The following is a 13,181-nucleotide window of genomic DNA, read 5'->3' on the forward strand; positions in this document are numbered from 1 at the left end:
TGAAATAGTCCCTTAAAAGTGACATTGGGTCTTCGGTTTTGGGGCTCAGACACACTTTGCACTCTACAAGCGTACCGCGCCAAAGCCCAACTGAACTGCCCTCTGGCACGCCTCTTCCAACCTGGCGTGCATTTCCCAAAACCATCGTTAGCAAACAAAGGTCGAAAGTTCCGTCGGTACAAACATAGTTTGTTGATTTGCCGTTCCTCAAATCCATCGTTCCAACGAACATTCACAAACTGCGTCGCGGAACCGTGCACTTGCAACTACACCTCTGGAGCTGCAGTTAGAAACATAGTTCCTGGCTGTGTTCTATTCCCACTTATCTCCCCAATGCCCTATTCATTTAGAACGTTTTAACATTTAAACTTGGAATAAACAAAAATAAAATAAGCATTAAAGTCATCTCTCTTTGGTTTCAAAGTATTTTTAAAGTTCAGTCTTCATGTTTACAATTGTGCTCCCTCTGCAGTGCACTTAAATAACATTGATGTCATTTTGAACACAACCTCATGGCGAAAGCTATAGGTGACCTACTATTTAAAAGCAGAATTTACGTCACGTCTCCAAAGCTTGTGAACACAAAAAACACAGGATACGCTAATGCTTTTCATTTATAGTAGAGAAACTACGGGTTTTGAGAAACACTCGTCACTACATCTGTCTTTTCCCAACCGATGCATCATACTATGATAGTTCAGCTGCGAGTTACATCGTTGTTTGGGAAACGCACCCCTGGCCGGGGTCGCCCAACTGAACCATGCCTGGGCCTGATTTGGAGCACTCACACGTGTCAAACAAACTGAGAAACACGCCCGGGCACGGTTCAGATAGTGTAGTGTGAGTGCACCCTGAGTTTTCATGAAAAGTGAGCTCTTCTAAACAACAAATTTGCACACTATTGACTTGATACTTTTACATTTTCATTTATTTTTAATGTAAACTGAGCACATTTATCATTCATGACTGTACATTTCGACATTATTTTATTGAAAATGTTGCACATTTCTGTCCAAAACTTGAGCGTTTTGACAATGCAAACTTTTATTAAAACAAAGCACAATCCCTAGTGAATTTTGGCCTTTTTTTTTTTTTTTTTTTTTTACATTCTTCTAAAAAAGACCTCATATATGTATTTTAAGATCCTGTTAATTAAAATGAAGCCACTTAAACGACACTGTGGCTTTATTTGAATGAAAACTGTGCATATATTTATGTTTTTGGCATCAAATTTGTGCATTATTGTCTAAAAAACTGTACTTTACATTTTTATTTATTTTAATGTAAACGGACCACATGTATCATTCATCACTGCACATTTTGACATTATTTTAATAAAAAAGTTGCACATTTCTAACCAAAACTTGTGCATTGACAATGCAAACTTTCATTAAAACAGAGCACAATTCTCAGTGAATTTTGGCTTTTCTTTTATGTTCTTGAGAAGAAGATATTCCACCTCATTTCTGTACTTTAAGATAATGTTCATGAAAACAACCCCCTTAAATGACACCATGGCTTTATTTTAATGAAAACTCTGCATATTTATCTATTTGACATCGAAATTGTGCATTGGCTTGAATCTTCACTTTGTTTTGCACATTTTGAGATTATTTGTATGTAAACTGAGCACATTTATCATTCATCACTGCACATTTTGACATTATTTTAATGAAAATGTTGCACATTTCTAACAAAACTTGTGCATTCCGACAATGCATACCTTTATTAAAACGGAGCACACTTCTCAGTGAACTTTGGCATTTTTATTATTATTATTTTATTCTTTATTTATTAAAACAAAGCCACTTAAATGACATTGTGGCTTTATTTAAATGAAAACTGTGAATAGTTTTGCGGTATTTTGATATTGTTTTTATAAAAATTGAGGTTGTTTTTGCATAAAATTGTTTAATATTATCATGAAACTGAACATTTGGATTTGGTTTAGCATGTTTTTGCATTTTGACATTGCTTTAATGCAAACTGAGCACATTATATTTATGGAGATTTACAACATTTCTTACCAAAAATGTAGCATTTTGGTATTATTATTATGAAAAGAAAAAACATCTTTCTGCTTTTATTTAAGAATTACTGATTTTGGCATTATTATAATGGTTTCTCAAAGCGGTGCCTTATTGTCATGAAAGCAGCACATTATTGCCAAATGTTTGGATTCTTTTTTGCACATTTTGACATTATTTTAATGCAAACTGAGCACATTTAACAACACCGCACATTAATTTTTTTTTACCATATTTCATACCAAAATGTAGCATTTGCTATAATTTTCATTAAAAAAAAACACATATTTATGCCTTTATTTTGGAATTATTGATTTTGGCATTTCTATAATGGTATCTGGGATCAAAATGGTGCATTATCATCATGAAAGCAGCACATTATTGCCAAATTTTTGGATTCTTTTTAGCACATTTTGACATTATTTTAATGCCAAGCGAGCACATTTAACATCACTGCACATTTTCATAAAAATTTACCACATTTCTTATAATAATTTAGCATTTCGGTATAAAAAGGCACATATTTTTGCCTCTTTCTGGGGAATTTTGGCATTGTTATTTATTTTTTAGAGTTTATCTCTATTTAAACATCAAACTGGTGCATTATTGTCATGAAAGCAGCATATTACTGCTAAATGTTTGAATTCTTTTTCTCACATTTTGACATAATTTCAATGCAAATTGAGCACATTTAACATCACCGCACATTTTCATTAAAATCTACCATATTTCTTATCAAAATGTAGCATTTTGGTGTGTAAAAACACAGATTTTTGCCTCTTTATGGGGAATTTTGGCATTGTTATTTATTTTTATTTTTGAGATTATCTCTATTTAAACATCAAACTGGTGCATTATTGTCATGAAAGCAGCATATTACTGCTAAATGTTTGGATTTTTTATCTCATATTTTGACATTATTTTAACCCTCTAAACAGTTAAAAGCATAGATTTTGCCTGTTTCTAAAATTTAATTTGAGCCTGAAAATTGAGCACATTTAAAATCACTAGACATTTTCAGTAAAATTTACCACATTTCTTATCAAAATGTAGCATTTTGGTGTAAAAAAACACAGATTTTTGCCTCTCTTGGGGGAATTTTAGCATTATTAATAATTTTGGGGGGGGTTATCTTTTTAACATCAAACTGGTGCACTGTTATCATGAAAGTAGCACATTTTTGCCAAATGTTTGGATTCTTTTTGCACATTTTGACATTCTTTTAATGCCAAGCCAGCACATTAAACATCACTGCACATTTTCATTAAAATTAACCACATTTCTTATAATAATTTAGCATTTTGGGATGAAAAAGCACATATTTGTGCCTCTTAAGGGGGAATTTTGGCATTGGTATTTTTTTAGAGATTATCTCTATTTAAACATCAAACTGTTCCATTATTGTCATGAAAGCAGCACATTTTCAGCATTATTTCACAATTATTTTAATGCAAATTGAGCACATTTAACATCACTGCACATTTTCATTCAAATTAAAAATTTACCATATTTCTTATCAATATGTAGCATTTTGGTGTGAAAAAAACTGATTTTTGCCTCGTTTGGTGGAATTTTGGCATTATTATAATTAATTTTTTTTTTTGGAGGGGGGGGTGTTATCTTTTTAACTTCAAACTGGTGCATTATCATCATGAAAGCAGCACATTTTTGCCAAATATTTGGATTCTTTTTTGCACATTTTGACATTATTTTAATGCAAATTGAGCACATTTAACATCACTGCACATTTCCATTAAAAGTTACCACATATCTTATAATAATTTAGCATTTTGGTGGAAAAAAACACTTATTTTTGACTCTTTTGGGGGAATTTTGGCATTGTTATTTGTTTATTTGCAGATTATCTCAATTTGACATCAAACTGGTGCATTATTGTCATGAAAGCAGCACATTTTCAGCAAACGTTTGGATTCTTTCTCACATTTTGACATAATATTAATGCAAACAGCACATTTATCATCACTGCACATTTCTACAATATTTTGATAAGATAAATATTAGCATTTAGGTATCATTCCTTTTTAAAAAGTGCCTATTAAATGTCATTTTGGGGGGAATTTTGGCATTATATTGATTCAAAACACCACTTATTACTATTTTTTGAGCATTTTTAAAAATACACAACCATTGTGTGTGCATAATCTGCCTTTATTTTCTTGAAAATGTCGCACATTTGCCAATAAGTTTGGCATTTTAGCTTAATTTCCATTAAACCAAGCACATTTATCCCTAAAACGTGCATTTTGACACTATTATCATGATAAAACCAAGTAGATTTGCCACTTAATTGACCATTTAGTTAAAAAAATAAATAAATAAACATTATTCTATCCACCAAAGTCTTCATTTAATCGCGTCTTTTCATGAGATTCACCCAAAGTCCTGCAAACTGAAGTCAAACCCGCACACACACACACACACACACACACACACACACACGCACACGTCTTCAAACACTGTGTCCGCTCGCTAAAACCTTCATGCGTAAACTAGTAAAATCCACAAGACACCCGGGTATAAAAGAAGCAGTCTGCATGTATATTAAATATCAGAGCTGCAGCATGTCTATGTACAGCGGAGTAAAAGTGCTGGGACTGACATCCGTGTGAATAATACTGTAAAAAACGGAGCGCGGCTCAGCGTCCTTCATACTTGCCCGTATTTTTCTGGTCTCGCTCTGATACGTTCGGGCTCCGGGCGGGACTCACAGGCTTAGTGAGGATCATGGGACGGAGGAAACGCTGCTCTCAGATCAGTCTGGAGTTTTTCAGGAACTGAATGAGGACTTTGTAGATGAAGGTGTATTGTGAGAGTGTCTGTACCATCATCATTCGCTGCTGCCGGAGCAGGTTCAGAACCGTCGGGACGTCCAGCATCTGTTTGGACACATCGACATGCAATTAATGAACTGCTGTGTTTAAATCATGAGTCTGAATGATGCGTTTTAAAAGGATTACATAAGACAAAGCAAGTCAGGATTGATTATTAAGCTGATTTAAGCGCACTACATAAAATTATTGGAAAGTTAAAACCTTTCAAAACTGTGAAAAACAACCAAGAATAATAATATGAATAAATGAAATATAATATGAACAATAATAAAACTAACAGTTGAAGTTATAATATTAGACTAGATTTTTTTTAAGAGACTAGTATTCAGCTTAAAGTGACATTTAAAGGCTTAACTAAGGTTCAGAAGGCAAGTTTGTTATGGACACAATCGAAAACAATTATTGCTTTAGGGGGCTAATAATATTGATCTTAAATGAGCGCCATTAACAGGGTTTATACTTTAGGTGGGCATTGATTAAATGTTTTTTTTTTTATCTAGACTTCTCACTGTAATCTTGAAATTAATCTAGATCAGTGGTTCTCAAACTGTGGTATGTGTACCACTAATGGGACGCGGGTTTCCTTCTAGTGGTATGCGGAGGTAAACTAAATAATGGAAGAAAGCTGTTCCCTGAAGCGTATGATCACATCTGTGTGCTTAGAATGCTTACTTTAGTGCATCGCGACATCAGATGCTAAAAATCCACCCGCTTTGGTGCAGAGCCAGAGAATGTGTGGCAGCGGCGATTGTGGAGGAGATACACATTTGGGTCGCGGGAACATTTTCAGTGGGTCGCAGAGTGTGTGTTTAAAAAGAAAACAGCAAAAGTAAAACAATTAAATTACAAAGTAAAACAAAGTAAAATTTTTACTTATTTTGCTTATACCGGACTTTTATTTTGAAATGTGTGCGCAACAACCCTACCGTTTGACATGTGAAATTTCATTTAATTATTGCAACAAATATGTCAAGCACAAGTACGACCCCGAATATGTAAAGTATGGATATATATATATTGACGACAAAAAAGACTTAAAGCCTCGGTGTCATATGTAGTGAGGTGCTTTTAAACAACATTTAGAAACCAGAAAACATGTTTTATTAACAGTTTATTATTAACAGTATTTGTCGTTTTTACTTTGTAATATTTCTATAATTTGATTCATTTTGTTAAATAACAGCAATAAAATAGTATTTCATTGTAAGTCTTGGTGAATTTCTTATGATGCATCTGTCACTACTTGTTTATGTTAAAAATAAATACAAAAAAGTATAATTGCTAAAATTGTATTATAGTTCCTAAAAAGTTGGGTCACGGCTTGATGACCATGTAAAAATGTGGGTCCCATGGCCAAACCAGTTGAGAACCCCTGCTCTAGAGAAGCGCTTTTGCAGACCAGTACTGTTGTGTTGGCATTTCAGTTACTACCTCAGGAATCTTCTCATGCTGCATCATTGTTATAGAAATTTGTGTTTGTGTCTGTGTAAAACAATGCATGTTTTCGATGTTATTTGTTTTGTTAAGCGTTAGTTTTGTAAAGTTTGTTTTGTTAACCAAAGGTGGCTTTCTGTTAATTTGTTACCTCAGATTTAGGCTAATTAATCAGGATGTGATTCAAATGTCCCGGGACACAAATCAAGCAACTTTGCCATGCTTGAAGCTAGAATAACTGAAGTTAGTCTCTGTGTACGGTTAACACAAACTGCAATTAATCTGCCTCATCATTATGGTGGTACTTGGAGAGACGATTTTTTTCTGAGGTGGTACTTGATGAAAAAAGTTTGAGAACCTCTGATCTAGTTTTAAATGGCTCATTTGAATTCTGCCGAAAGGCAATTATTAGTGGCATTATTGAAGAAAACACCGCAATTAAACTTTAACCGTCATGTAGGACTTTGGCATATTTTCCCACAAGATCCAGACACATGGCTGTCAGTAAAGGGCCGCATACACACACATAAATCGCGAAATGCAGACGTTTTTTCTTTCCATTTGGCGTTTATTTTAGCCGCAACCCATCTCTGGGAAACATCCACACACACTCATACACTATGGACAATTTAGCCTACCCAATTCACCTGTACCGAATGTCTTTGGACTGTGGGGGAAACCGGAGCACCTGGAGGAAACCCACGCAAACACAGGGAAAACATGCAAACTCCACACAGAAACGCCAACTGAGCCAAGGCTTGAACCAGCGTCCTTCTTGCTGTGAGGCGACAGCACTACCTACTGCGCCACTGCATCCTCGCCATACAAATTATTTTGGATATTGTTATAGATTTGGTTATTTAGTTATAGATGTGTATATTGTTACGTTTCACGTATGTTTTGTTGCTTGTTTTCCGTTTTGCGTTCTCTTCTCTCTCGTTGTGTATCCTGTCATGTTTCATGTGTGCAACCATTGGTCGAGTGAGCTGTCAATCACCATCGTCACTCAATCAGCGCGCAAATAAGCATTGGATCCGCGCAGTATAAAAGCCATGTGCTTGCGCTGTTCTTGAGAAGCGCTTGGCTCACAGCCAGTCTCCTCAGTTGTGTCGGCCGGCGTGTTCACTTGTTTGCTTCGATTAGTTTGGTTGCGGTTGCTGTGTTCTAGTTTTCTCTTTATTGAGAGATTGATTTATTAGATGAACTTGTGCAGCTCAGATTATCGTCTAGTGAGAAGTTGAACAATCTTTATGAGAATTGGATTATATGAGATCTTGTTTTGCTAATAGCTAACAGTGTGTACTTTACGAGAACTCTAGTAATGTGAGCAGCTTAGGATAACTATGTGTTAGTTAATTAAAGGAGGCGTTGCCACATGTGTAATTATGTTTGGAAGTTATGAAGTGGAGATTTGCGCGGGACTAAATTTTGAATCCCGCTCCCGCCCACACCTGCCAGGTTTTAGCCCGAACCCGACCGCTCTCTCTTACATTCAGCATTTGTTGTCCCGCTGCCCGCCCCGCCCCGTTTTCTACCCGCCGTGCCCGATCCCGCTAAAGAGCAGGGAGGAGAACAAAACCGAAAACCATCGCGCTATTTCATTTACACACATACATACGGATGCTCGCTTGGGAGTCTGGAGCGATATCGCTAGACAGCCGGATCCCGTCCCAAATTAAACCCGTTACCAACGGCTCCCGCGCTTTATTCGGAAATTTATTTCCGCGCCGCAGAAATCTGGTCGGATCTGCAGACCTCTATTATGACGTTTGGTTAAGCTATAGCTGAAGATTACGGTTTTGTTTCTGCATTTTTCTTTGATCAGTCAGTTTAGTGGGTTGGGGTTTAGTTAGATCGTTTTGTTATGTTTATTTCTTTGTTTTGGCAACACTCCTGTTTTCTTTATTTAATTTGATTATTTAGAGTTACATTTACATTACATTTCCTATTCATTGTTTGACATTCTCTGTTTAATAAATACTTTTTGTTTCACTTAACAAGCGGTTACGTCTTCTCATTCATCCAGCATCAGTAGACTCATTGAATGTTACGTTTTATCCATTTCATTATTTAACAACTTAAACACATAACAATATATACTTCAGAGCAACAAGAAGTGCTCCAGGGTCAAATATGATTAAATGCTAACAGTCTTCTAGTCATGTTATCTGTAAAGGAAGTGTTTGAACCAGTCCCGTGCAGAGACCCTCAAAGGGGCATGTGCAGGACATAACATTTTTTATACAATATAAATATAAATTATATAAAATTAAAATAATTATTAATTAAATTAATTAATATAATATTAATTTATAATATTATTATAATATTAATTATTCATTTATAATAATAAATATTATTATTAATAATAATTATTATTTATATTATTTACAATTAATTATAATAAATAATTATAATATTAATTAATTAATATTAATTATTAATTTATAATAATAAATTATTATTATTATTAATAATTATTTATATTATTTATAAATAATTATAATAAATAATTATAATTAATAATTATATAATTAAATAATTTATTATAATTATTGGGGGGGGGGGGGGTTGATGGCGCGCGAAAATGGAAGAGGGGGGGTTGTCGCGCGAAGATTGAAGAGAGGGTGGCGAGGGGGAATTGTCGCACGTAACTTGAAGAGTGGGGGGGGGGTTGTCGCGAGAAAACTGAAGAGCGGGGAGGGGGGGGGGGGTGTCGCAGGAAAACTGAAGACCAGCGGGTATGGGGGGTGTCGCTAAGGCATTTCAAGATCACTTTGGACAGACACTTTCTATTCAAGACTAAAAAGGGCATGTGCACTGCACAGGTTGAGACCTATGTGTGCACGTGCCTGGTTTGAACGTTGAATGAAGATTCCCAACCTACAGATTAATTATTTTTGCCATTTGTAATAAAGCTTTAACATATTTATAGTTACAAATGTACAAAATATCTCAAGTGAACAGGATTTTCCCTTTAAACTTCGCTAAAAAATATACAGTAGTCAACATTTGAAGTGGATGAAATTATTGTGCATAAAAAATGATTATATATCTGCGCAGTATAAGACTCCAGGGTCACGTACGTCTTGTTGTTATGTCATGTTTTCTGAAAGGAAGTGTTTGAACAACTGTCTTCCAGTTATATAACAGAACTGCTGCATGTTTGTCATATTAGCTGTGCTATGACTGATGTCTGAAACCTGTACATCAATCATGTGCTCAGAGCGTATCGTCATCTGTATTCCCAGCAGCCACGTGTTTGTCAGATTAGAAATCTGACATCACGTTCAGCCCTGAAGCCCGTAGTTTAACCACAACACAGGTTGAGTTTTGCTTTGTGTTGTGAAGCGCTGCACCACTAGTTATGGATGTTACATATTGAGAAAAAGATCTTGTGTCCCATTTGTTGTCTATAAATTTCAATACATCCTTGTAAATATATGTTTGCTATATACATATTTTTGCATTTACTATTATCACAATCTTTGTCTACATTATAGTGTTTTGTGGTTGTGTAATGGCTATATATAAGGCTATATAAAGAGAGAATGAGGAGTAGGGCGGGATGTCATTCCTACCGGTAAATGTGCGTTTCATGTTATGTGTGATACGAAAGTGAAAGCATGCTGAACTATTACAGAGAGCTGTTTATCTGTCAGGACAATTGACAGAAATTACCATGTGATAATTTTTCCATATTTCAATCTTATAATATTCTGTATTAGGCCTGTTGTTTTGTTCATTTCTGCACACCTCGAAAGAAAGATCAATATTAATCTGCTTCATGATCTGACTGCAGTCTTGCTTCATCTGTTATTGCTCTCTATAATTTAACATAATGCATCATTCTGGCCAACATTTATTTATTTTTATTTTTTTAAATTTGTTTTTTTTTTTTTTTTTTTACAAAAGATTGATTAATTTAATGGTTTTAAAATAAGCTTCCCCTGCTCACCAAGGCTGCATTTGTTTTTTTTAAAGATTAATTTTTAGCTTTATAACTCCAGTCTTCAGAGTCACATGATCCTTCAGAAATCACTCTGATATTAATTATCATTATTATTAATATTATTGTTATTATTATTAATGGTAAGAGTAATAACTATTTAAAACTACAAACAATAAGAAAGCAGTAATTTAAAATGTTAATAAACAATTAACAATAAAATTTTTTTTTACATTTAATAAATGTCGCCTTGATGAACAGAATAATTTTCTTTAAAAAAAAAAATGAAAAAATTAATAAAACTGACGGCAAACTTTTGATCGGTAGTGTGTAATTATATATATATATATATATATATATATATATATGCACGCACGCGCACACACACACACGCGCGCACACACACACACACGCGCACGCGCACACACACACACACACACACACACACACACACACACACACACACACTCAAGTGTATTTACATCACAATTGTATTTTTTTTTAATTTTCAGTTGTATTTAAAGAAAAGTTATGCTGAATAAAAAGTGTATGTATTACAATTATATTTGGCTTTTGACACATTATTCAAAATACTGTACATGGCTAAGAAATAGCTATTCATTTCTTTTTTTTTTTTTTTTTTTTGGGGCCAGTGAAAATTTTGGCAGATTAAGTAAAAATCTGAACTGGAAAAATGCTTAACATTGAACCCTGTATGTGTGAGTGATTAAGTCTGACAGACATTATATAGGAGTTTCAGGTTATGTGTTAGTGTTGGTAACATGTGCCGTGTTTTCTGACAGTGAAATACATTACTTCTGCAGTGCATACCTCATTGTGTTCCAGACAGGCGATCATGATCTCGGACAGGATGACCACACCGGTGCGTCCCACGCCCGCGCTGCAGTGCACCAGCACCGGCAGGTTTGTGTTCTTTGGGTCGCTGGAACTGTTGGTGTGTCGCCTCACAGACTGGATCTCCTCCAAATACGCTAAGCACACAGAAACGGAGGCGTTTCAAGAGCCACGCCAAAACAAAACACACTGAGAAGAGGCCCAGCGTAGAGAGACGCCACAGCTGCATTATAACCAGCCCAAAATACTGCTCCACCAGGCATTATGAGTGTGTGAGTGTGTGTGTGTGTGTGTGTGTGTGTGTGTATTACAAAGACTGAAAAAAGCTAGGCTCGGTTAAACAACACTTTGGAAATAAGAATTAAAAGAATAAAAAAATCATCTTTAACATCATATATATTTTATATATGGCCTTTTAATAATGTTTTTGTGGCACTAGAGAATTAATTAGAGCAAAATATGATGCTAAGAATGAAAAGATTATAGGGGTGTAACGATACACTCAGCTCACGATACGATGTGTATCACGATATAATGTTCACGATTCGATATGTATCACGATATTTGGAATAAAAATTGAAAGTTAAACTGAAATGCAAATTTTACCAAGTAAACTATTTTTTATGTATTTCTTTTGTTTCAACTTGTTAAACTAAACCTTCTTTAAGAAAATAAATTAAACAGGCCTGTCTCTGGAAAATAAAACAATTAAAAAACTTCTTATAAAATATTGAAATGACAGAGACAAAATTAAGGAACAATTTAAGTAAAGGTGCAAAAAAAAAGCTTTCTATTCAATTGAATTTAACAGTAAGAGCTTAAGGCTTTGCTTGGTCACTTGCGTTTTTTGTCCACATTTCCAGGTATTTAATTCATATTTAATTAAAATCATTTAGAGATATCTCTAATTACAATTGTGACTAGTCAAAACTCATTTAGAGATATCTGCAAATATTTTTCAATGGAAGTCAATGGAGGAATATGACTAGTCATAATATACTTGCAGATATCCCCAATCTGATTTCGTACTAGTACAATTGTAATTGCAGATATCTCTAATTGTCATTCTGACTAGTCGAATTATAATTATGACTAGTCAAAATATAATTAGAGATATCTCTAAATATATTTATGGATAGTCAGAACAAAGGTTTAAATGCTAAAACGGCTTGCCATACGCGCGCGTCTATCATAGTCCGCCCTCTGTAGTAACAGCTCACGGTCAGCTCATGTCATGTGTGATTTTGCGGCCGCCAATACATCATTATATGAAGACAGAATGATATTTTAGGGTGAATTGTACCTTATAAATACAGTATGTGACTCTTTCAACACCATTAGGAGGTTTCCATGTCGCTGTGCAAAGTATGTAAATCGCTGTGAAGACTTTAAAACTTAGGATGTTTGACCCAGTATGCGTGTCAAAAAGCGGATGAGTCTAAAGCAATGACTGTACAACCGAAATGTTAATGCTAACATTACTGCTGCTGCAATCTGAACTCGCGTGCGACAGCAGGTGGAACGTAGCTCACGTGCAAACAGCTCAACTAATAAGATAAAACGCACGTCATATCGTAATCAAATCGTCAAAACGCCACGATGTATATTGTGATATTTTTGCATCGCAATAAATAAATCGTACAACGATAAATCGTTACACCCCTAAAAGATTACTATCATTTTTCTTTCTGTGGTTTCCAAAAACCAAGAAATGTGCCTATGAACTACATCAGAAAAGGATCATTTATCTGCACATCCATTGTCTGTTTCAGTGCTGTACTTACAGAGAAAGCCTTTAAAGTCCTCAGGGCAGCCGTGATCGGGCCAGTCGGTGTACTGCAGGTGCCAGACGGTCCTCTCCTGCCCCGTCAGTAGATGCTTGATCTTCAGGCCGGTGGTGGCGTAGCAGCCCGAGTCTGTGCGGAAGCGTGTGGTGATCTTGAAGCGTCCGTATGTAACAGTGTTGTGTCGAGAGCCCAGACGAGGCCAGTAGCGGAAACTCTTCTCACGGCCTCCTTCCTGCAGAACAAAAACACAAACCCATTTTAAAGGCCAGGACACACA

The 13,181-nt window shown here is 35.2% G+C and overlaps 1 protein-coding gene across 2 annotated transcripts in view; it reads right to left on the reverse strand.

Annotated features, from left to right (window-relative positions):
- Positions 1-3,872: 3,872 nt before the first annotated feature.
- The window catches only part of ptpn21 (protein tyrosine phosphatase non-receptor type 21), an 80,343-nt gene continuing 71,034 nt past the window's right edge, over positions 3,873-13,181 (reverse strand). For both annotated transcript variants that reach the window (XM_087289857.1, XM_087289856.1), the window contains 3 exons: positions 12,902-13,136; positions 11,094-11,254; positions 3,873-4,924 (listed from right to left, as the gene is read on the reverse strand). In XM_087289857.1, coding sequence (XP_087145983.1) covers positions 4,796-4,924; positions 11,094-11,254; positions 12,902-13,136 — 525 coding nt within the window. In that variant the 3' untranslated portion in view covers positions 3,873-4,795. The remainder of the gene's footprint in view (positions 4,925-11,093; positions 11,255-12,901; positions 13,137-13,181) is intronic.

This window comes from Danio rerio, chromosome 17 (genome assembly GCF_052040795.2).
Source record: "Danio rerio strain M-AB ecotype USA chromosome 17, GRCz13ab, whole genome shotgun sequence".
In the NCBI taxonomy this organism is placed as follows: Eukaryota; Metazoa; Chordata; class Actinopteri; order Cypriniformes; family Danionidae; genus Danio; species Danio rerio.